General features: G+C 51.7%; 1 protein-coding gene across 1 annotated transcript; it reads left to right on the top strand.

The window, feature by feature from the left end:
* The first annotated feature begins 2,119 nt into the window (after positions 1-2,119).
* CAV3 (caveolin 3) lies at positions 2,120-24,032 on the top strand. The gene is made up of 2 exons (XM_075550806.1): positions 2,120-2,290; positions 23,691-24,032. Exons 1-2 carry the CDS (start codon positions 2,171-2,173, stop codon positions 24,030-24,032), a joined length of 462 nt encoding a protein of 153 aa, XP_075406921.1. The 5' UTR covers positions 2,120-2,170.
* The last annotated feature ends 1,753 nt before the right edge of the window (positions 24,033-25,785 follow it).

The raw sequence follows: 25,785 nt of genomic DNA on the forward strand, positions 1-25,785 counted from the left end.
AAGAGATGCTCAGGGCCTCCTTGTTTATAGGGACATGCTACAAAGTTCTGTCAAGCGTGCTTAAAAAAAAAAAAAAAAAGCCCAAATGGGCACACTACTGGGCTTATAAGCCTCAACCAGGAGGCATTCAGCTTAACCTCGGGGAGGGGGTCACTGAATTAAGTGCTCAGAGGCATCCCACTCCAGTAAGTCCCAGCTCCACTTCCATGGGTCCGCAAGCCCAGATCCTCCAATTAAGTGCCCAGAGGCACCCCACTCCACAAGCCAAGCTCTTACACAAAAGCACTCTGCTTTACTTGCTCTGTGGGTTGGGAAGTTCATCACACTCTTTCATGTGCTGGTTCCTGGTTCTGGTTCTGCTACTGCTTTTCCAATGTCTTCTGGATCCAGGAGATTCACTGAGCAGGGATCTCAGGTCCAGAGAAAGCAGTCCACTCTCTCTATCCTCTTGTTCTCAGAAAGCTCTTTAACACAAAGCAGAATCACACTCCGGGGAATCCAACCAGGATCCTCCCCCAACTGGTTACCAGATCTATGTAAGGAAAGGTTGCTTGGTGGGAGTTAGAGACTGTGGCAGGACGGACCACATGAGCAAATTCACTGTCCCCACAGGGGTGATACCAAAATAACTGCCTATACATTTTTTGTGCAGTATTTCAACAGAAATATGTTGTTTTTTAATAAAAATATTCCCCTTGAGCTTTTGCTCTGTTTTTCTGTCTGTCAGGATATGGAACCCAGGACTGGTGAGCCTATAAGGACAGCAGGTAGGATAAGGGTTTCTGGGGGTGCAGCGGTAGCAGTGGTGGGGTACAAGAGGTCAAGCAGTTGGAGAAGGAGAAGAACATTTGGAAATGGCTTGTGGCAGCAACTGTACAATTCTGCTTGATGTGACTGAACCAGGGAATGATATGATATGATGATATCTGGAGTAACTCCCAATAAAATTGTTTTGTTTTTGGAAAAATTCCCTGTAGTTAGTTATAACAATAAAAAGCATTTTTCCCCTCCTAAGCCCAGCTTACCTGCGTCCATACCCCCACGAGGCTGGATGGAATTCTATGCTAATGTACAGTTTGAACCTGCAGTCAGTTGTCACTCTTCCCCCTGCAGGGACACCTCTAGTCACGGGGCTTTGTCTGCACACACTACTGGGCATCCCTGGTGAGCCGCATTTTAGTAGCCACCGATTTTGTCCATTTTTGTAATATCTTCGCTACCGCATCGTGGCAATTTGGTAGTGAACCTACAGTATTGCCTTTTCAGCGTGACGCGCGATGAAATCAGTAAAAGGGTTCCGCTCCGTTAAGAAGCATGTTGCTATGCGATGTCGGAAATCATACTGAACGATTGTGTTGGCAGTACTCATACCCCAAACCCCCAGCCACCGAGGCCGGCCCATTCATAGCGAGCCTACAGGGCCTGGAGGAACTGCCCCGTGAGTGCCAACACTAACTCTTTGCCAGAGTAGGAAGTCTTTCTCCCGAGCAGCAGCTGACGGTTTGGAACTGCGCACCTTGGGAATGGCCGTCCAATGCGTAGCCATCTTTTAGGGCTCCTGGTCGTGTTCGTATTGTCATCTAAGCCACATTTAAGGTACATTTATGACTAGATGTATCACCTATTGCTCTATAGTGAAAATTGATAATAAACTGTTTTTCAGTTCCAAAGCCCTTTCAAACTCGAGAGCCGGTTTCCTCCCTTCTACTAAGTTACACAGAGCCCTGACTTCTAATCATTATGTCCCATTTTAAAGATGGGCACATTGTGCCCAAGGCCACACAGCTAGCCAGCGCCCTGCTTTGGGGCATGTTCACCTAAGGCCCTCTCCCTGGACCTCTATGCGGTGGAGCGCATTCCAGCACCACCTCCCAAAGCTGTGACCCGCGGCCGGCCCGGCGCCCAGTGGCCTCCTTTCAGGGGGTGCACGGCCTTCCCGTAGATGTCCAGTCTTAATTTTAGCTTGGAGGCCTGCCACGGGAGGCTTTAATGAGAGGCAGGCTGGAGTTATGTGGGGCAGCTGTCAGCCGGCATGCTGGGTGGGGCCTATTTAGCAAGCAGGCCCACAAGTCTGAGCTGCGGACACTGAGCTGGTCTCTCTAGGCCGCCGTCGCAGCCCGGTGGGCCAGGCACGCGCGAGGATCCCCTCCGGGGTCCACCCAGCCCCGCGATGATGGCTGAGGAGCACACGGACCTCGACCTGGAAGCCCAGATCGTCAAGGACATCCACTGCAAAGAGATCAACCTGGTGAACCGAGACCCCAAGAACATTAACGAGGACATCGTCAAGGTAGGCAGGCCTGCCCCGCCCCGCCCCGCCAGAGGTGCCAGCTCTAGTTGGGGGGCGAGAACCAGCTTGACCGTGCACAGGTGCCTGCTCCAGAACCAATCCTTTCTCCTGAAAAGAGCTTTTGAGAGCGGCCATCGCTTTCCCGCTAACAAATTCGCGCAATCGTCGGCTTCGGCATAAATGGGAACGAAACTCAGGCAGGGCAAGAGAGACAAGAGAGAAAGAAAAGGTCTCCCTGGGCACCGAGCCTCGCCCATTTACTACTGATGCTCATCCTGGAAGGAACAGCAACAGGGCCCAAGCGAGGCTGTTTTCTGTGCCGTGGATGGGGGTGGGGGGATGGTGTGTGTGTGCGTGTGTGTTTCCTGCGGTCTCCACAGTGGGCACAAGGCTCATCTCCAGGTGGTGGCTTCCAGAAAAGCTGGCGACTCCCCCTCCCCGCACACATACACACAGAGAGACACACACTACTCAGAGCTCTGGCCAGCATTTATAGGCTCCGCCGCCAAGCTGAGTGACCGCCCCGGGTCCACTGGCCAGGAGCAGGCATCTCAGAGAGCACTGTCTTGAAAGGGACCTCTCAGAAGACAGTGTCTACCCTGAGAAGTCTTCCCAAGGCCATTGCCATCTGCTGCACCCAGTCTCTGCTATAGCCACAGGGATGTTTCTAGAGCAGAATTCCTCAGAGCCGGATCCTGACTCCCCACCTCAGTCATTGGACAGCCTTTCAAAGTGTGGGTGCCTACGGTTTCCAGTTGCAAATGAATGGTTGGCACTGTGTCCAATAGAAACAGAAGGCAACCAAATCATATCATTGTGAATGAGGGGGGGCATAGAGTGGAGGCCCAAAGCCCATCTGTAGACAACCAGACATCTCCTTACAGAAGGGTCGCAGGGAGGAGATGAGCCAGTCAGGGCGCAGCATAGCAATGATGAAATATACAACTTTCCTCTAGTTTTTTAACGCTTCCTACACCCCCACCCCCTACTATCATGATTCCAATTCTACTTTACAAGTCCAGCTAGACCAGAAGATGTACACTAGAACAGATAAGAACTGGAAACAGGGAATCCAGGACAGATAAACCCCTCAGGACAAATCATGAGAGTAGCAATACAGGGGGAAGGGGAAGGTGTGGTAGAAAGGGGGAACTGATCACAAGGATCTACATATAACCCCCTCCCTGAGGGATGGACAACAGAAAAGTACGTAGAGACGTCCAACAGTGTAAGACGTGACAAAATAATAATTTGTAAGTTATCAAGTGTTCGTGATGGAGGTGGGCAGGGAGGGAGGGAAAATGAGGAGCTGATACCAAGGGCTCAAGTAGAAAGCAGGTGTTTTGAGAATGATGAGGGCAACCAATGTGCACATGTGCTCGACACAATGGATGGATGGATGGATCGTGATGAGTTGTATGAGCCCCCAATAACATGATTAAAAATAAAGCGAAAGAAAAAAGAAACAGAAGGCAACCACGAATCAAATCTAGAAGGCACAGGAAGGTCCAGGGTGGGGCACGTGGTTAAGGCTGGACTGCTAGTCGAAAACTTGGGGGCATTTGGGGGGGAGGGACAGGGGTGGCTTGAACCCACCCAGAGGCTTCTTGGGAGACAGGTCCTGTGATCTGCTCATGAAGGATCCCAGCCATTTAATAGCTTGTGGAGTCGCTCACCCCGAACCGCTGCCACTGGGCAGCAGACAACTGGGCCTCTTTGGTTGGCAGCCACGGTTTTAAAAAGTGGTGGCCATGGGGAAGACAGGTGGGATTTAATTTTAGTATGATTTTATATAAGCCAGTACATCTGAAATCATCCCATCGCAACATGCCCCGTCGATAGAAAACAGTTTGCAACAAACTATATACTACACATTCTTTCTTCCCCTTTCACAGCCAGAGGGTCCGACTCCTTTGCCCTGATGGTCCATGCTGCTTCTGAATTTAGATCGCCAACTTCACAGTTGAAGATGGGTTCCAGGTTTCAGACAGACCTACAAGCACTGGAAATACTGGGGAGGGGTCTCATAAAGTTGTTGGATGTCTCTGTTAGGTTTTAATTCAACCTTGGCACCCAGTGCAGACCCAAGTGTCAGGGTTGAGGTTAAATCCACTGAGATCCACCCGTCCTCAGTCATGCGAACTGGATGCCCTGTGCTCACAGCTGAGGATGGCCACCACGCCAGACAGCAGCTCCAGGCCTGGTCCGCTCTTCTCGACGGGGAGCCTCTACTAGGAGTGGAGCCTAAACGCTCTGGTGGCTCCAACCTGGCTCTTCTGCCTTGCTTGCTCCAGGACCGGCCATGCTAAGCAGGACACATTCTCATGTTTTGGCCAGGAATGCCCACCATCAAGGCCAATTCCCATGTCACCTCCACTTGGAAGCCTTCGCCCACCTCACCAGAAAATCAGCCCATCTTTCCTCCCCGTTCAGAGCATTTCTCCCCGAGATCACGCACCCATGCGTACAAACCTGTTGTCATTGCCGGTCCACGCTGACCCATGGCACCCTCAGGAAGAACCACGCTATGGGGTTTTCCTGGCCGGTTATGAAGGAAGCAGACCACCAGCCGTGTCTCCATGGCACTGCTGGGTGGCCTCAAACCCCCAGCCTCCCAGTTAGTGGATGGGTACAGACGGCGTGGGCCATCTCAAAAGCACCAAGGTCCAGACATTGCCTCGCTATTTTTCGGTAGCGGTGGTGACGGGATTATGACAAGCACAGCGTGGAAAGCAAATAAAAAGGAGGGGACATGTTTTACAAAGGGACAGGCACTGAAGACAGGAGGGGGCTTAGAACAGACTGAGGACAAGGCTGCCACCTTTCCATTTAGTTTCTGCGCACGCTGTTGGAAGCCCCCTTGAGCTTGAGGAAGTAGTATTGGTCCTGGTTAGGAGGACCTGGGACTAGCTTTGACTTTCACAGAGTTGATGTCAAGTTCAGGATCTTATCCAATTCATGTATGTTTGACAGATGCCTTAGTTTGCTTAAAGCAGTGGTTCTCAACCTTCCTAATGCCGTGACCCTTTAATACAGTTCCTCATGTGGTGGTGACCCCCAACCATAACATTATTTTCATTGCTACTTCATAACTGTAATTTTGCTATTGTTTTGAATCATCATGTAACTATCAGATATGCAGGATGTATTTTCATTGTTACAAATTGAACATAATTAAACATAATTAAAGCATAGTGATTCATCACAAAACAATATGTAATTATATATTGTGCAATATTTATGTGTTGTCGTAGGTGACCCCTGTGAAAGGGCCGTTTGGCCCCCAAAGGGGTCTCGACCCACAGGTTAAGAACCGCTGGCTTAAAGTGAGAATATGACTATCTTCAGAGGTCAACAAATATCAGACGAGAGCTCTTAGGTGAGGTTACAGGAGTGGAGGAGTGCCAAAGGGGAGCCAAGTCAGAGCACACAGGAGCTTGTAGAACTCGGCCTTGACACCCAGCTTACTCCCTGGGCGGGGGCACTGGAGGCTCAGTGCTGAATTCTTCCCGTCCAGCCAGGAGATCGCAGTTAGATTCCTGGCCACTGCAGCTCTGGTACAGCTACCACAGCCCGCCAGCAAAGGCTTCCGTGCTGTCACGAGACTGAACAGCTTTCAGAGGAACTTTAAGAGACACCAGGAAGAACGGCCTGCTGTTGCCTTTCTGAAAATCAGCCGCTAAAACCCACCTGGTCCACAAGGGTCCACTATGCATGCAGTCATTGTGGGCTGGGGACCAGCTCCGTGGCAGCTAAGAACCACCCATCCCAGCACCCCCCCCCCCGGGTGGGATGAAAATGTTGAGACCTTTAAACAGGGGGCATAAAGTAGAGTTGGCGAAGAACCACGAATAGGTTCAGGTGGACTTTCTGTTTTTGCGATGGGCAGTGGGAGAATCCGGGAAACGGAGAAAGGAGGACATGGCTAGAAAGGAGGCTGCTCTCCCTGCACCTGGCCAGCCTCCTGCTCGCCTGGGTTTCTTTGATATGCTGGGGGTGGGGGGGGAGATCAAGAAAGAGGAAGGAAAAGTGTGACTGGAGGGAATGAGCCCAAGGGAGATAGAGGCGGTGACAGAGATGAGGCTGGGAAAGCCCAGGTGGCAGCCATCAGGGGTGGCTTTGGTGCGTGGTGGCAGACAGATGATGTGGCAGGAGTGAGTGGCACACGAAGAATGCTGCACATGGAACCAGGCTGGATATGCATACGGCATCTGGCCCTGGGCCTGCCTCTAACTTCCTGTGTGAGTCTGGGCCCAGCCCCTGGTGCAGACAGAGGCTGCTGGAAAGAGGTCCAGTGACAGGAAAGTCAAGGAGGAAGAGTGGAGAGAGATCCACCGAGTCTGTGGCTTCAGACCCCCTAACCAGGAGAGGTACTTGAGTTCAGTTTTCCTCCATAAAACTCACCTGAGCACGGCCTGACCCATGAACCCAGACTGGAAGTGGCAAAACAGAGGGGCGAGCCCTGCACAGGCCAACGGGCTTAACCCGCGCTCAGGATCTCCAAGGTGTGGGGCTAGGGCCAGCACAGAGCGGAAGCTCAAAAGGATTGGAGCTGAGGACATGAGAAAGCACCCACCCCCCTCCACTTCCTACCCCCCCTTACCTTCACCACCCCCCATCATCCCCAACATTGATTCCACAAACGCCTGCTGAGTACCTACTATGCACAGGAACTGCTCTCAGAGGCGATGCTAATGAACATGATAGACTCACTCCCTGTCCCTCGGTGCTCCGGGGGGACGGACTGCACACCCCAGGTGCTCAGGTCTTACCAGATGACCAGCAGGTGCACAGCGGTCACTCTTCCCTGCAGATACAGGTTGGAAAGGTTCTAACCACAGTCGGGCCCACCCCAAAGCCATCTCAAGTATTTATGGGAGAGCTCGGAACTCCTCCTCAATAACGTCCTCTCTCCCCCTCATTCATACTCAGTCCCCTACCAAGAGCCCAGGGGAAGGGTCCAACCCCAGACCGGGAGGCTCATCGGGCAAGTCCCCACCCCATCTCCAAGCCACGCCTCTCACAAATGTTTTCCTCCTGCTTCAAAAGCACACCCGCCCTTTGCGCACGAGCTCAGGTTGATAAGGGAGAAGTAGCTCCCCAGGTGTGCAAGCTCTGCCTCCAGATCGGACACTGCATCCGGGACACTTTACTGCACAGAGAGGCAGCTGGCCTGTTAGCTCCTCGAGCACAGTCTAGCACCCGGAGACGACCACACTGGAATGAGGACCAAAGTGCTAAATACCATAATGTAGGACCAGATGGAATGCCACGGGACAAATGACTTATACCTGGGCAAGTCAGGAGCTGGCTTCATGGGGGAATAGTATCCAAGGTGTGTGTGTGTGTGTGTGTGTGTAAAACTTAAATATAGGAAAGGGAGAAGGTGTTTGAAGAGGAAATAAAAGTAAGCAAAGGCATGGAGGCTTTCACAGGATAGAGAAGAATGCTGGACAGGGCTGGCATATGTGTGGGCACGCGCATATGGTCCTGTCTCCTACCAGTGTTCATGGCAGGCATTACTAATCTATCACAGCACTGTCCCAGTAAGCCCCACAACACCATGCGTTAGTCTGGGTAGAGAAACAAATCCACAGAAACTCATACACTTGTTGCCATCATCATTCTGAAAACATTTGCTTCCTACTTAATCCTTAGTATCAGCTCATTTTCCCTTTCCCTCCCCACCTGCCTCCCTCATAAACCCTTGATAATTTATAAATTCTTATTATTTTGTCATGTCTTACACTGTGCAGAGTTTTATATCTAGGGTAAGTGTACATTCCAAAAGCATCCCAACCCAGTCCAGTCCAAGCGCATAGTCTGACTTAGCCCATATGTCTGACACCGATCTACAAAGTCCTCCTCAAACTCACAAAACACACACAGTGATACCACATGCAGGAGGATCACAGACCAGTGGGTAGAGAGTCTTTGAATCCAGTGGTGATGCAAGCATCTCAACGCTGGCAGGGGTCTCCACGGGCTTCTCCAGCACCCAGGGCTGCATCAGGGTAGGTCCGTGTGGCTTCTCCTCAGGGATGTCTCGCAGGAAGTGAGCCTTCCCAGCTAAGGCAGCTGCACACTGGTCTGACCATCAGAGAATGAGAGACCAGAGAACCAGAAGGGCGAGTCTTGCCGAGCCATTTCTCTCTCTACCCTTCAATGAATCCCACATGTGTTTATCGGCCAGGTTGGCACAATAAACCTTCGCTCTCTCAATCCACTACATGAGTTCACAGGACAGATGAAACTTCTTTGCTCCCCTGTCTGCAGCACACTGAACTGTTGCATTGAACTCAGGTGGCTCCTTATGAAAAGGGATTTGTAGAAGAGCAGGCAGGTTAGGCTGCGGTTGGATCAGAGAGGAGTCATTGGAACTCCACTTCCTTTTGGAGAGGTCTTGTCTCATACCACAAACCTCCAAGACAAGGCACTGTGGTCCAACATCGCACGGGGGTTCATGACTTCCCAGTGTTAGGGGACTTCTGGATATCACTTAGGTTAATGTTTTGGAAACGTGGCCCTTTCTCGGGGAGCTTGCCAAAGTGCCGATGCTGGGGGCCTGCCACCAGAAACTCTCATTCAGCAGGGCTAGTCTGAGGGGCAGTAAACCCCTCCTCCTATAGAAAAGACGCCTGGGGCCCAGAGCTCTTTCTGGTTTTCATAATGACGCACTGCCTCGGTCATGTACTTCTGTGCTGTAGCGCACCCCAGCACTCTGTGGCTTAGAGCAACGATGAGTATTCACATGGCGACATTTCTGCACGTTGCCTGGGTGGAACTGAGTGGGGCCCACGGAGCTGTAGACACATGCTGGTCCACTCTGCAATCGTATGGGCTGGACCAGCCTCGGGGGCATCTGGAGTGATGGTTTGGAAGGCTGGCTCGGCCGCGGCACTGGAATGGCCGAACCTCTCTCTCCATGTGATTTCAGGGCCTCTCCCTTTATGTGACCCCTCCTGTCTAGCTGGGCACATCTGGCCTCTGGGCTGTCTAAAAGCAAAGCCAGCTCACTGCCACTGAGTTGATGCTGATGCACAGTGACCCCACAGGACAGGGTAGAGCTGCTCCTGTGAGTTTCTGAGACTGAGTCTTGACAGGAGTAGGAACCCCGTCTTTCCGGGAGTAGGAACACCCGGCTGGCATTCCCGAACTGCTGCCCTTGCAGATCACAGCCCAGTGCACAACCTTTATGCCACCAGAGCTCACAAAATCAGCAACAGCAGCTAACCTCACTCACTCACCGGAGGCAGCTCCAGTCCTCACACGGCTGCTATGTGCTGTCCCCACGTTGGATCCAGCTCACAGCAGCCCAGGGCCTCCCAGAATGAAACACTGTCCGACCCGCACCCTCCTCCCTACTTTCTGATGTGGGAGCCCCTGTGGCAGCCCACCTTGTCCCGATGCTGGGTCCTTCCCCAGGGACTGGTCTTTCCTGACAAAGTGTCCCAAACACGTGAGACTAAGTCTCATCATCCTTGCTTCTAAGGAGCATTCCTTTTTTGTTTTTTCTTTTTTTTTATTAATCACTTTATTGGGGGGCTCTTACAAATCTTATGACAATCCATCATTCAATTGTATTCAGCACACGTGTACATTTGTTGCCATCAACATTTCCAAAACATTTTCTTTCTACTTGAGCCCTTGATATCAGCTCCTCTCTTTCCCCCCTCCCTCCCTCCCTCCCCAGCTCCTGAATCCTTGATCGATTATATATTATTGTTGTTATTTCGTGTCTGACACACTCCGTTGTCTCTAAGGGGCATTCTGGTTAAACTTCTTCCAAGACAGATGTTTGTTCTTTTGGCAGTCCACGGTATTTTCAATATTCTTCACCAGCAGCATAGTTCAAATGCATCGCATTCGGGGTGAGCTCATTAAATGTTTGGCCAAAGATAGCAGGCTAATTTTTAGGTCGATAATTTTGTATGGCCCGCTAATGATGTTACATCCAATTGGCCCTTTCAGGAAAAAAAGGTTCCCCACCCCTGATCTAGATAGACATCTAACCCAGTGGCCCAGGCCTCCCAAAACATGAAACAAGGCATCACCAGGTCTTCTTAAGGGTTATTTTTTCTGGAACTATTTGACACCATTTCCACAGAATTCTGGTCAAAGAGAAAACCCAGACTCTAGAAGGGCGAGACTACATGCAGATGGATATGTACGGAGGACCCTGATTTATGGGGTACCCATAAATCCACCCACCAAAAGTTGATATACATCTAATGGTAGAAGCCATCCCAGGGCTATTCCCCTGTTCCCACTACCACCTTTACCGAGTCTCCAGAGAAGGCAGGAGGATGGGGGTGAGGACCAAGGCTCACTGAGATGCTGAAGGCGTCCTTCTAGCATGTTCCCTTCCCCCTGCTTGTAGCTCTCACATGAACTCGGTCTCTTCCCAGGACTGCGCATGAGCCCAGTTCAGGTGCCCATGATCACCCTCGTAGGATGCAGACTCCACGCTTCACCTAATCTTCCCCACCCCCCTTCCAAACCTGGCTGTTCTCAATTCTGTGTGAATTCAAGGAATGGTTTGGTGCTAAGCTGGCGTGGGTGCCAACTCCTGTCTCTCCCATGCCTTGTGAAATGCTACACTGATGGCTAGATGATTGGACTGATTATATGTTGATTGCTAATTAGTTTATAATTATATAAACTATATTACATGTATTTTAATTACCATCAAGACAATTCCAACTCATAGTGACCTGCTCAGGTCAGAGTGGAACTGCTCCAGAGTGTCCCAGGTAAATTTTTCCAGGAGCAGACAGCCTCCTCTTTCTCCAGCCGAGGAACTAGTGTCCTTGAACCACTGATCTTGATGTCAGCTGCTGGGGCGCTACTAATTGAATTCAAAGCATCAACCTTTGATTAGCAGCTGATATGATTATATAATTAAATAAACCAACTTTACTGCTTATCGAGTAGATTGCAACCCATACCGGCCTTATAATATACAGTTAGAGAATTGTGTTAGTCAGGGTAGACTAGAGAAACAAATTCACAGGCACTCACATGTGTACGACAAAGAGATTTACATATGAGCAATTGGATATTGAGAACACATCCCAGCCCAGTCCAGATCAAATCCATAAGTCTGATGTTAGCCCATATGTCTGATACCAACTTATCAAGTCCCCGTCAGACTCACAAAACACATGCAATGATGACGAATGCAGGAAGATCACAGGCCAGTGGGTAGGCAGTGGCTCCAGTGGCCGTAGAGGCATCTCAGGGCTGGCAAGTGGCTCCACAAGGTTTCTACAGCTCAGGGCACCATGTGTCTTGTCAGCTACAATGCCTTCCAGGGAGTGAGCCTGCGTCCTGCCTCCAGCGAGCTATTTATCTCCTTCGTGCCTCCATATGAGGTCAAGTTGACAGGCTAGACTCCACCCCTTCACTCTTAATACTCAAGAGTATGTAACAACCACAGGTATAATTAATAAATAATCAGTAATTATAGTCTATTCAGAATTGATTGATGATCAGAAACCGATGTCTACCTGGGCCAAACACATTGTGATTGTTATTTTTATCAAGCTATCATTCCCCCAAACTCACTGCCATCGAGTTGATGGAAAGGGTAGAACTGCTTTTGTGAGTTTCCCAGACTGTAACTCTATACAGGAATAGAAAGCCTCATCTTTCTCCCGAGGAGCTGCTGGTGGTTTTGAACTGCTGACCTTTTGGTTAGAAGCCCAACAACTAACCACAACACCACCTGGGCTCTTGTAGCAATATCCTCTAGGACAGGGGTGTCAAACTGGCGGCTCATGGGCCGCATGTGGCCCCTGAGGTAATTTTTTTGTGTCCCACAATGCTCTGAAGTAAAATGTAATGAGGGAATTGTGTGTACAGTATTGCCTCGATCTCCCCTAAGTGCTATTTTCTTTATAACAATTTTTCTATTTTCATTTTATTTCAGAGCATCGTGGGCCACAAAAAAAATTACCTCGGGGGTCACATGTGGCCTGCTGGCCGCCAGTTTGACACCCCTGCTCTAGGACAATGGTTCTCAACCTGTGGGTCTTGACCCCTTTGGGGGTCGAATGACCCTTTCACAGGGGTCGCCCGATTCATAACAGTAGCAAAATTACAGTGATGAAGTAGCAATGAAAATAATTTTATGTTGAGGGGGTCACCACAACATGAGGAACTGTATGAAAGGGTCATGACATTAAGAAGGTTGAGAACCACTGCTCTGGGATGAATAATTCTCTGATTATTAATGATAATAAAAGAAGCAAAGCTTTTGTAATTATTTTTTAGCTATTATTGAATTTCATAAAAGCCTCCTAGTTTATAGGCTAGTGCTTCTCCAACAATCTGATAAAAGACCACTTACATCATTCCTCCTCCAATGTAACATACACCAATACTTGTGTCAGCAACAGCAAAAATTAACTACTAGAAAGATACAATGAAAAAGTCACAAGCAGTAGAAGCTTCTTTGTGTTACTGTGTGAGACGCAGCTTCCCATGGCCACTCCAAAGCACCCCCTACCAGTTTCATCATGACCCTGTATAAACTGGACAGGAATGTCCCTGTAGGAACTGGGCAGCCGAGAGACAGGACCAGCACAGCAACGCCAGGGGCTCCGTTGAGTTCACGCACACCCTAGCGACGCCTTTTACCAGTGAGTTTGGCTCCATGCTCTCAGTATACAGTTGGGGGCGCAGGGGCGGGGGTGGGAGGTTGGTGGTCAATAACCAGCTGTCCAGAGAGGGAACCACCATATCCAAATTCAAACAGCAGCTCAGGGGCCAAGGGGAGAGGAGAAAGAGGGTCTCTCCCCTGCCCAAAGATAACTCATCCACCCCCAGATTGACTCTCTCAATCTTGCTGGCCTCTGGACACGTACGCCCCCGGGACTGAGTCACACAGGAATCTAGGGACAGTATTTTTGACCTGAGGAGGCAGCTCACCTCCCACGCACCCTCGGGCAATGGCCCGGCCCTCTTCTTGCGCCTTCCCCGCAGCTGCGCACTGGCTACTTCCCATTAATTAACTGGCGCTCTTGCTGATCCAAAAATAAATAAACCAGAGAAGGGGCAGCAATCGAGTAAGCAAAACTCGTTCTCCCCTGGCCCCCCACGCCCCTCCTTCCAGCTGTCCACAGCACTGAGACTTGGCCAGTGGCTTCAACACCCCCCCCCCCTCTCCCAGGGAAAGCTGCCTGCCCTCTACTTCTGGAAGCTAATTAAGAAGTGAAGTCACTGTGCCGCTGATAAATTGGCACGCCTGCCCAGAGCTGCCTGCGGCGGATCTTATAAATATCTCCCTCCACTAGCACACTGTGACCGAAGGCCTCCCCACTCCCAAGTCCGAGGTAGGGGAACAGCTGCCTCCTCCCAGGCTGGCCCTCTGATAGTACCAGGAGATCCGATTCACAGGAACCACCAGCAGTCACTCACACTTAGCACCCCAAGGCCAATCACACGGAATCACTCAAATGCCAGCAGCAGCTTCTCCAAATGGATGGTAATTAAAACACAGCAGAGAGATCCCTGGGGGTGGGCTTGCTAGCATTATGTAGAAAATAGTGCGTAGGGACTCATCATCTTACTGGCTCAGAGCAAGGCATCAGTACACACACACACACACACACACACACACACTCACACACACACACACACACACACGACTTCTTCGGCTGAAGAATTCATCTGGTGATCCGGGATGTCCAGAATTTCTTTGGTATCTTTTCATAGAAGCTTCGAAGCATTTAAAGAAATCATCACCACTGAGCACCTAAAAGGGCCTGGTACCCTGCTAACCACTGCCTGAGAGATGGTGAAAATCATTCTGAGAACAAAGTGAGACTTCAACAAAAAACAACTCACTGCCACCAAGTTGATACTGACTCATAGTAATGCCCTGTGGGTTTCTGAGACTGTAACGTGTTTGGGAGTAGACAGCCCAGTCTTTATCCCGCAGAGTGGCTGGTGGTTTCGAACTGCCGACCATATGGATGCAGCCCAACTTGAAGCCACTGCCACCACCTCAGGAAATGTTCGTGTGGGTGGGTGGCTGCGTGGCGAGAAATGAGGTGGATGGATGAATAAAGAGAGGGAAGGAGAATAGGTCATATGGGAAGGTGAATAAATGGATGATAATTGGGTAGATAGATGGTTAAAGTTCCTCGGTGGTTTAAGCGGCGTTTAGCTATTAACTAAAAACGTGATGGAGGGTCTTGGAGAAAAAGTCTGGCGATCTATTCCTGAAATGGCACAGCTGCTGAAAACCCAAGGGAGTGGTGCTCCTTGGTGACACGTGGGGCTGCCACGGGTGGGCGTCAGCTCAACAAATCAGGGCCCCTGCTCTGTGGGCTGGTTTGTTGCCAGTGGAGTTGAGAGGGCTGGAGGTGGGTAGACGAGTGGATGTCTGCATAGGTGGGTAAGTGGTTAGATAGATAAGTGGAAGAAAACACGGCTTCTACTCTCACAATACAGTTGTGGGAAATAGCAAGGCTGGTACGATTACTCCCGTTTTATGGACGAGAATGGGAACCTCCAAGAGACGTGTGATCTGCCAAAGCTCCTCATCCCGTCAACGAGGACACTGATGCACACCCGCCTCGGGCACTGCAGCTCCTTATGTCAGTAAACGACTGTAGATAACCAGTTATTTATCAGGAGTTCTGTGCAGGCAGAACTTTACATAGCTTAGTCTAGTTTACCCTCCAGTCCTCCTTAGGAGATAAAATGAGGCGGGAGAAGTGATATAATGTACTTAAGACCACACACCCTATAAGAAACGGGCCTCTTAGTCATGGGACTTTACTCATGTGTATGCCACTTCCTAGAGGCCAGGCCCCGTAACAAAATGTGTAGACGGAGAAATAAGCTGGTACTAAGGCTGCAAGGGGCCTGGGAAATTGCTGATAGCTAGGAGCTCAACAAGTGACTGGGGAGAAAGTGTCCTGGGTGTTGCCCTAGGGCGTGTGTCTCTGAGTGACCTGGACCAGGCCTGGGAGGGTGACATCACCACAGGCTGCCAGTACTGACCTCACAGTGGGAGAGGAAGAATGAAGAATGCCCGCTTAGAGCTGGGACCCTTTGATTCTGGGCTTGGCCACCAATCCCCTGTGAGTGGCAGCCAGGCACCTCCCTTCTTGGCCTGTTCATCCATAAAAGTAAGAGGGCCAAACTAGGCTATCTGTAAGTAGGGACACTGTTCTAAGGAACAGACACACAAAAGGCAGGAGGGGCCACCACGTGGGCCCACAACAGCCAGACAGGTAGGAAGTCAGGAGGAAGACCTGCTGGGATAGAGGCAGGGAAGCAAGCCTCTGTCTATATGCTTCCCTCGGCTGATCAAGCTCACCTTCACGGCCCCAGGAGCCCACCTGTGTGCTAAGATATATAGGCCGTGATGGGGGAGGGGGTGGCCTGCAGCCCTTGGGCCCTGGGGAAAGTACAGGAAACTAGATAGCTGTGCTAGTCCGGGTGGACTAGAGAAACAAATCCAGAGACACCATATATGTGTAAGAGAGGGTTTTCTATCAAAGAGTCATTGTATATTAAGAAAACATCCCAGCCCAGTCCAGATCAAGTCCATAAGTCCAATATTAGCTGATATGTCTGACACCAGTCTATAATTTCCTCTTCCGACTCACCCAGCACGCCAAATGCAGGAAGATCACAAGCCAGCGGGTGGAAAGTCTTGTGGATCCAGTGGTGGCAGAAGCATCTCAGCGCTGGTGTGGGTCTCCAAGTGGCTCCTCCAGCTCCAGGGCTCTGGCTCCATCAGCGTAGCTTCATGTGGCTTGTCAACAGGAATGTCTCCCAGGGAGACAAGCAGAGTGAGTATCAGGTCTCCTGTGAGCTATTTATCTCCTTCATGTCTCCAAATGAGGTCATCAAGCTGCGACCTGATTGACAGGCTAGACTCCACCCCTTCACAAGTAGATAGGAGATTATATAACTGCCACAATAGCCAAGTGGCTAAGGTTAGAATGGTCCCCGGGCCAACATCCATCCCTTCCCTCAGCCCAGCTTCTGGAGTTTTGTCTGATGTAATCAGATATAGAAGATGCCAGCACTCTCCACTTCTCTCCAAAGCCATCGGATGCCCCCAAGCCACTTGGGCTTGTGTGACTCTTTCATCTCTGCCTCCACACTCCGTAGTAGAGAGCTCAACCTCCTATCAGCCCTCTAGGAAGGAGCAATTTCATTCCGAGGATGTAAGGCCCATGTGTTGTCCTTCAACCCCTCCTGCCCACACAGAGGCTGTTTCAGAGGCTAAGTGGTCTTTGCTGAGACCTCTAGGATAGGAAGCTGGGTCCTCAGGACTCCTCAAGGCAGCTTCATATTATGTGAATCCTGGAGTCTCACATTGTTAACTTTGCCACCGGGTTGAGACTTCGTCCTCAGCTGCCCCAGCCACCTGTACAGCTGAGGCAGGGTCCAGGAGCTGCGAGTCTGACGTTAAAGTGAGACAAAGGTATATAGGTTAGGGATAGAGTATTTCTCTTTCTGTATTTACCTTCACTGCCAATATAGCCATGAATGCTGTGGAGCACACAGGAGGCTAAGTAACGTAGCTCCTTATGCAAAATCAAACACCTTGGAGGAATGAGTCAGGGGGCCTGCAGTACAGGGACCATCTAACCTAGTCCATAAACACAATATTCCACATTCTACTTTGGTGCGTAGCAACTAGAGTCTGAAAAGCTCGCGAATTTCCATCGCAGGTGCAGCTATGGGCCTCTTGCTTCCCAGAGGAGAGAAGAGTGATAAAAATAAGAAGCACGTGGAAACCATAATCCAGCGGACGAATGGGCCATGCCCACATCAGTCTCCACCACGCGGAGACCAAAAGAACTAGATGGTGTCTGACTTACAGTAGATGGTAGCCGACTACCACTGCCAACTGATCGGAAAGGGATCACCTTAGAAGGTCTTGCGTAGAGTGGGAGAAAGATGTGGAACCAAACTCACAATCATAAGCAAAACAAAACAAAAAGCGACCAGGCTTACTGGTAGGACGGAGACTAGTAGAAACCAGGACACTATCATCCTTCTGTCATCCTTCAGGTCTGAAGTCAAATTCACCAAGGCTTGATTTTTCAGCCACACAATAAATGGGCCTATGTGGTCGTTACATAATCTGGTGTCAACCCGTGAAGGGGTGGAGTCTAGCCTGTCAATCAGGTTGCAGCTTGATGACCTCACTTGGAGGCACCACAGAGATCAATAGCTCGCTGGAGGCCCGATACAGACAGACTCTCTGCCTCGTCTTCCTGCTGACTAAATACATGGAGCTGTGCTAGAGTCCTGGCGCTGGAGGAGCCACGTGGAGACCCAGGCCAGCGCTGATGTACTTTCACAGCCACTGACTCCAAAGACTTCCCACCCACTGGCCTGTTGTGACCTTCCTGCATTCGGCATCAGTGCATGTGTTGCATGAGTCTGAAAGGGAATTTATAGACTGGTATCGGACATAAGGGCTAAAACCAGACTTAAGGATTTAATCTAGACTGGGCTGGGATGTTTTCTCAATGTATAATTGCTCTTTTGTATCAAACTCTCTCTTTACATACATGCGTGTCTCTAGACTTGTTTCGCTAACATACCTGGTCTAACACAGTCTAGAAAGGGAACACACGACACCACTGAGGGACACACCCCTTAGAACAATCGCCAAGGGGTGGCGGGCTCCCCAGGACAAAGTCCAGGAGAGTGAGCAATGAAGAAAGAACGGACACAGGAAGCCCAGGGAGGAAGGGGGATCGTTATGTTTCATTGTGGGGACTGCAGTCGATGAAACAAAAAAGATGCGTGTGAATTATCAAATGCAATGCCTGTTTTGCAAACCACCGCCCAATTCACAATGACAAAGATTGGCAACAGGAGAAATTAGCTAGAAAAGGGGATGCAGGGATATAGCTATACAGTATAGCTATATGAACCCTCCCCCAAAACCGTTCTCTGGGAAGAACTGCGTAAAGGTGCAGGGTGGGGGTGCAGGGCTAGAACACCCGCTTGCCACATGGAAAACTGAGGTTTATGCCCCGCTGAGGTGTTACCACCCATCTGTCCGTGAAGGCTTGCTGTTGCCAGGATGATACATAGGCTTCATCATAGTTTGCAGACCAGGAAGAAAGGCCTGGCTACCTGTTTCCAAAAACCAGTCAGTGAAAACTCGATGGATCACAACAGTCAAATCCACCACTGAGTTTCGGGATGGCTCAGGAGCAGGCAACATTCTGTTGGCTGTACATGGGCCTGCCGTGAGCCATAGGGAACTGAACCGCAGCACCCTATGTTGGAAGGGAGTAGTGAGACAGGGCATCCGTGCTTGGTTCCTGTGCACAAGGGGAGTGCTTGCAGTTTCCTTCTGTTGAAATGTGTGTGGGCCATTGTTTTGGCCTGCAGGCCTTAATTATGGCCAGGGATTTTCCTTCTGCTGAGTGTGTGTATCAGGCATGTGCACGGATGGTTGTTAAATGCCTTTTCTGCGGCACCTCTACTCTGACAAGAAATGAAGGGAGAGAGAAGCGAACACAGAGAGAGGAGCCCGATACTACCAGGAAAGAAGAGCCGGGAGGAGAGCCTGTTCTTCAGACCTGGAGTCTTTGCATTGAGAACCTCCTAGACCCAGGGGGGAATTGATGTCAAGACACCCAGAGACTCCTAGGAACGGCAGGCCCATAGCACTTGGAAAGAGACAGGGAAATTTCCCAGAGCCGACAGAGAGGGAAAGCCTTTCTTGAACACTGGCACCCCGAATTAGGACCTGTGGATGCCTACACTGTGAAAGAATACATTTCTATTTTCCACAGCCATGCACTTGGGCATGTATCTTAGAGCAGACCGGGGCACGGAAACAGACTTTGTTACTGGAGGAGTGGTGTGCTGCTCTGATAGACACCCAAGATGTAGACGCAGTTTGGGAATTGAGTAGCGGGTAGAGGCTGTTGAGCAAGCATTGGACTGCTAACCAGAAGGTCAGTAGTTCAAACCCACTAGTGGCTTCACGGGAGGATGAGGAGACCATCAGGATGAACAGCTTCAGAAGCCCTAGAAAGGGTTTCTGGGATTTGGAATGGACTCAGTGGCAGTGGGTGAGAATTACAAAAGCCGAGTGTGCCGTGAAGAGACTGCTGCTGGACTGATGGATGTCAGAGAAAACTTGAGTGAGAACTTGGAAGGAAATGAGGAGAGCTGGAACACCAGAGACAGTGGAGACTCCGAGAAACAGTGGCAGAGTAAGGGGGTCACAGAGACAGGAGACCAGGGCGAGATGGTGGGGAAGCTGAGTCACAGCGCAAGAGAGCTGAGTGCCCTTGGGTGAGGCAGGTGGAGCATTTTCCTCATCAGAGCCGAGGCTGGGGGGACTCAAGAGACCTGAGGGGCCGAGAGGCCAAAGAACTAGGAAGCAGCAGCTTAAGAAACAAGGTGTTTGGGAAGCAGAGCTTCCTTTGTCTCAAAGGATCAAGTCAGGAACTCTGAGGTCTCAAAGTGGGGGGCTCTGGTCTCTGGAGTCTCCAAAGGAGGGGCTTCAGTCTTCGGGGTTTCAAAGAGTCCTATCTCCACCAACTTAGCTCTGGGCATGAGGCTGCCAATCACAGTGGGGGAATCGGGCCCCATCCTCTGCCCACGGCTGGGGGACAGGGCTGCCATGCCCAAGGAGTTGACAGAGCTGCTGGGGCTCCGTAGGTGGGGTTCCCGCTTGGTTGGACCAGGAGGAGGGGGCCACCTGAAGCCGAGAGAGCAGAGTTGCCATCCCAGTGGACCTGGAAAGTGGAGCTGCAGGCCAAGGCCAAGGAGCCTCTGCACAAAATCCAGAGAATGTGGCCAACGCGCAGCCTCTGGGGAAATAGGATCTCAGAGAGAAGACAGGATTATTTTCAAGCCTTGAGAGCTAAGATGAATTATCCTGCTAGGTTTTTGTGTGTGTGTTTGTTTGTTTTTCTTGTGGATGCCTAGTATCTTTCTCCCCTCCCATGTCTCCCATTTGTCATGGAAACGACTACCTTGTACCTGTTCCACACTGCACTCTGGAAGCTCATCACTTCTATGATATGCTCTACAGGTTCACAGATGCAAAGGAATTTACCTCAGGATATCACTTGGGGTTGATGTTGATTTAAGGATTTGGGGATGATCCAGTGGGGTGAATGCGTTGTATATATGGCAAGGACATGAGTTTTTAGGGCCCAAAGTATGAAATATCAAAGATTAAATTGTGCCCCCCCAAAAAAAATATGTGTCCACATGACTGGGCCACAACTTTTGGTGGTTTGGCAGCAGTTACATAATGATGGATGTGGCAGTGATGTAAGGATATAATCATTCCCCATGATTTCATCTGCTACACTCTTACTTAGGGCTGAGCCCTGAGCTACTACTGTAAGGGGAGTTTCCTTGGGGCATGGCCAGTATCCCCTTTTCATGTTACAAAATTGAAAAGGAGAGAGAAAGGGAGGGGCCTGGCTACTACCAAGAAAGAGGAGCCATGAGCAGAGTATGTCCTTTGGCTCCAAGGCCCCTGGGATGGGAACCGCCGAGGCACAGGGGAAGATTGATGCCAAGCCACGTGGGGATCACCAAGGTTGCTGAGCCCACAGACACAGAAGGCGGCAAGGGCCTTCCTTCGAAGCTACGGAAGAGAAAGGCAGGCGATCACCTTCCCAGAGGGCTGGGACCCTGGATTTGAACCTTTCGCTTCCTAAACGAAGAGAAGATACATTTCTGTTCTTCAAAGCCATCCCCTTGGGGTTGTGCCACAGCATCAGATAACTGAGATCGTGGCGATCCCATTTATCACGAGAAGCCGTTTTCATTAAAACCACACACCTGGGGGAGAGGCTACCTGACAAAGGTGGGGAAAGGCCCAACCTCCAAAGATGGAAGTGTGAGCTCTGAGCCCCCGAGTCCCGCATTGGCTGCTCCAACTTATTAGCCCGCACCCCTGGACAATCCGCAGTGAGTTCATTCAACCCACTTGCAAGGAGCTCCCAGGAGCCCGCAGAAAGGGAAGGTCGTGCTCCTCTGCAGCAGGAAGCTGGCTCTGCCAGTCCCCTTTCCCAGGGCCTCCTTGGGAAGTACCTTCCGCAGATCAGGAATTCAGCCCCAAGCTTCCCCAAGGACGTTTCCTCTTGCAGTCTCTGCTCGCCCCCCTCTCCACCTGTGCAGGCATAGGGGTACCCAACAGTAGGAAGCTCCTGGGGGGGGGGTGCGGAAGACCGGCAGGGGCTCCCAGAAAGCTAGTCCAATGAGCTGACTGAAAGCAATTTTATTTTTTGAGTCCACCAATTTGCAGCCCCGCTCACTTCTCAAACAGGACCTCAGTCATGTCCTCAGCGGAATGGGTGACTGAAGTGACTGCGTGTGGACTTTCCTTGCTGTGTCAAAGGAGGAACGTTGGGGTGGGGGTGGGGCGGCTGGCGGAAGGAGTGAGCAAAGGAAGCAAATGCTGCGTCCCCCTCTCCGCCAAACCCTGCTCTGCGGGGTGACTCGGCCACGCCCCGAGACGAGGCCCCTTTGCCAGCTAGCGAGGGTCATCCTGAGCAGGTGTGGTCATCCTAATGCATCTCGCTGCCATCACCCCCCAAGCAGGCTGTCCTATGTAGACATGACAGTGCTTCCACGGCCCCCCATTCCCATCCTTACTCCCTCCCACTCCTGAGTGCACCCTCTGAACGGGCAGCTCGATCCCCAGGCCAGCCCGATGCCCCATGTCTGATTCTGTGTACACACACACAGACACACACACACACACTCAGCTGTTCTTGGATTGTGCATGGCTTCCTAGCACCACAAGCTAGCCGCTTGCTCCTTCTTGAGAAAGAGAGAGAGAGAGAGAGAGAGAGAGAGAGAGAGAGAGAGAGAGAGAGAGAGAGAGAGAGAGAGAGAGAGAGAGAGAGAGAGAGAGAGAGACCATCCCTCCACCCCCACCCCCACCCCTACCCCTCAGCTGTCCTTGGATTGTGCTTGGCTTCCTAGAAGCACAGGCTGGCCACTTGCTCCTTCTGCCCCAAATGCACTTGTCTAGCCACCGCCCTCCTGAAATGGGCCCAGGTGGCTTCTTCAGGGGTCACCTTAGCTAGAAGCCTCCTCTTCCAGGAAGCCCCCTGCGGGTGCTGGCAGCCCCTGCTCTTCCCTTCCACCACAGGCGGGAGGCTCCCACTTGCTCGTCATCAGTGTCCAATGAAAATGTCTCTGAATTTGGGTGGAGAGAAGCTTGATTCAGCAAGAGAAGGGGGAAGGGGTGTGGTGGTCGTGGGAGGAGGGGCTGCTGAAATGGGGACAGCACTTGAACTGTGGATCCGCAGAGAGTGGGGGGAAAGGGCGTTTTTCTTTGATAAAGACTGAGACGAACAAGAAGGGAAGACCCAGGTGCGGGGACGTGGGATAAAGGAGGAGGGAAGTTTTAAGCTGAGGCAAGTCTTCTCTGTGGGAGAGAAAACGAAGCCAAGCCACGCGTGTTGCCTGAGTCGCCTCTGCCATGGGGCCATCCTGCGTGTTATGGGGGACAATGCTTCCGCGAGGCGTGCTTCTTGCCCCCCCCCCCCCACCCCGGGGCTTTATGCCAGGGTCCTCTGGGTCGGTGTGGATCTGCAGCCTTTCAGCGAGTGAGAGTGTTTTCTCACTCGAGCCCCCCCACCCTCCCCCAGGGTCTCCATCAGCTTCCATCTGTGTGGGCTGTTTGTCTGTCCCGTGCTACCTCCCCCAGCCCCGCCCCGAGATCAGAAAGCGGTAGAACCTATGAACGGTTGGTCTACATTGAGGAGTCCTGGTACTGGCACGGTGGTTAAAGTCCCCAGTAACTAACCGAGAGACGGTGGTTCGAGCCCACCTGCTGCTCTGCAGGAGATGAGCGTGGCAGTCTGTCCTGCAGTGATGGGGGGCAGTGTTTGCTGCCTCTGCCTCTGATCTCATGATCTCAAGCACAACAGAAAGCAAACAGTAGTTGCTCTGGGGAGCCCATTTTCGCAGCTGTGGCGACAAGGTGTCTCTCTGAAGTGACAGTAAGCCTTGGCCACTGTCTAGGGCGGTTCTCTGCCCTGTGGGATCGATGGGGTCTCTGAGGGTCAGTATTGGCACCATGGCCGTGAGCTTGGCTTGGGTTCTAACTCTGCCTCTCGCCGCCGTGTCCCAATGGCCATTCACACAATGGAGGTTCGACTCCTGCTCTGTGGCCGACTGCTCTCTTGCAGAGCAAGGCAGTGCCGTCTCAGGACTGAAGCATCAGGGGCACCCGGGAGCTGGGTACCAATGCAGGCTCTCAGGCGCCCCCCTCAGTCCTGCAGACTGGTCCAGCCACCTGTGTTTAATGAGCCCTCCCTGCAGGGAGTGCTGGCGCTCAGCAGACCTGACAAGGGACTCTGGCTGTGGGGGAAGAAAGGAATGCTGGGACTGAGGCTCGCCCTTGCCGCCCCTGCAGGTGGATTTCGAGGACGTGATTGCGGAGCCTGTGGGCACCTACAGCTTCGACGGGGTGTGGAAGGTGAGCTACACCACCTTCACCGTGTCCAAGTACTGGTGCTACCGCCTGTTGTCCACGCTGCTGGGCGTGCCGCTGGCCCTGCTCTGGGGCTTCCTGTTTGCCTGCATCTCCTTCTGCCACATCTGGGCAGTGGTGCCCTGCATCAAGAGCTACCTGATCGAGATTCAGTGCATCAGCCACATCTACTCCCTCTGCATCCGCACCTTCTGCAACCCGCTCTTCACCGCCCTGGGGCAGGTCTGCAGCAGCATCAAGGTGTTGCTGCGGAAGGAGGGCTGAAGCCGGCTGGGGCTGGGGCGGTGGGGTGATGGGGCAGGGGGAGGTGAGCTACCCTGGGGCCCTGACAGGACTGCTCCCTGCTGCTCTCCCGGGAGTGCGCCCTCTTTAGGAGGGCAATGTCACTGCGGAGGAGAGCCAGGAGGAAGAACAGCGGGCCACATGGAAGCACGGGGCCCCACCCTCTGCCCCAGACCCTTCCCCGCCACGATGCAAGGGAATCATTTGCTAAGAGGGCAGCTACTGTATTCACGTTGTGTTCACTTGTACTGTACCAACATGACACCAGGGTCAGCCTGTCCACGCACGCCGGGAAAGTGCCCGGGACGGCCGGCGTTAGGAGGTGAGCTCCAATAAAGGGTTCTGACTGCACCCAGGGCTGCTGCGTTTTGCCTGTGCCGTAACATTGGTGTGTTTCCTGCGAAGCATAGACTTCACATATACGTCTTCCTGCAAAAACGTGGCTCACTGACCTGGGAAACAAGCGGGAAAAGGTGCTTTGCCCTCCCAAACCCACTGCCATTATGTCCATTCTGACTCACAGGGACCCAACAGGACAGAGTAGAACCGCCCCTGTGGGTTCAAATAAAAAACCTCATTGCCACCGAGTTGATGCCGACACCACAGTGACCCTTTGGGACAGGGTAGAATTGCCCGGTGGGTTTCCGAGACGGCGACTCTTTACGGGAGTGGGAAGCCCAGTCTCTCTCCCTGCTCCTAGCCCAACTGAAGGATCAGGAGACACTTTGCTGGGATTCTTCTTGGTTGCTGGGTATGCGTTCCCCAGGTTCCTTGGGAGATCGTTGCCCACTGGCTGCTGTCATCCCGCGTAGGTCCAGGATGTCAGTGGAGGGAAGTGGCCCTGGATTGGCCAGAGGCTGGGTGTTCCTGAGGCAGGATTTGAGCCTCACTGGGCCCCCTGGCACACCTGGTATGGCCACTTGTCACATGCACCTTCAATCCTAAGACGTGTATTGGAGCAAAGGAGGTAAAAAGTGACAGAAACTGCCTGTCCCATCTCCCCCTGCACGATCAACACACACACACACACACACACACACACACACACACACACACCCCTGATGATCTCACATTCTTTAGGGTGTTTTACAAAGTGTGCTATCCAGAATTTAGTTGAGAGAGAGAGAAAGAGAGAGGGGTGGGGAGGGGTTTTTTGAGTTTGTGATCAATTTGTTTGGGGAGGGGCGGGTGCAAGGGTAAGTGAAAGCTTATGTCTCTCAGCATTTTCAATACTCATCAGCCCATTCGAGGCTCTGAAAAACCCTTCCGTCAAAACGTCTGCTTAGCTGGTAAGTGCCCGTCCTGTTGGACCTGGTCCTTTTCCAGGCGACACCCGTGAAAACATTACAGAACTCGGGCTCTGCGGAGCCCCCTTCACTGCTTCCAGGAGCATCTTTCCCAGGTGCCTGACAGCGAGCCCAGGGTGTCCTTGGGAGGCTGTAGGGGTGGGGAGCTAGGACACAGGAAGCCTGGGGTCTAGTTCCACCTCCGCTCCTCGTTGAGGGACCTTGACCAAGTTACTCTCCTCCTCTGGCCTCAATTTGATCATCCATGAAACGATACCTCACGTCCTTTTTGGTTCTGAGCTATGATCTCTGTTTTCTTAGTCTCTCGTGAGGAAACTGCCAAAGACAGACAGTTGGAAGGATTTCCAGCGAACACCTTTATGTCCACCACTGCTGTTGTTGCTGTGGGTGAGCACTGGGCTGCTAAAGGAAAGGTTGGCAGTTCAAAC

The sequence above is a fragment of the Tenrec ecaudatus genome, chromosome 5 (genome assembly GCF_050624435.1).
Source record: "Tenrec ecaudatus isolate mTenEca1 chromosome 5, mTenEca1.hap1, whole genome shotgun sequence".
Lineage (NCBI taxonomy): Eukaryota > Metazoa > Chordata > Mammalia > Afrosoricida > Tenrecidae > Tenrec > Tenrec ecaudatus.

Coding starts and splice junctions, on each gene's coding strand:
- CAV3 (XM_075550806.1), top strand. CDS start 2,171: ATGATGGCTGAGGAGCACACGGACCTCGACCTGGAAGCCCAGATCGTC. Junction 2,291..23,690: donor TTAACGAGGACATCGTCAAG/GTAGGCAGGCCT, acceptor CCGCCCCTGCAG/GTGGATTTCGAGGACGTGAT.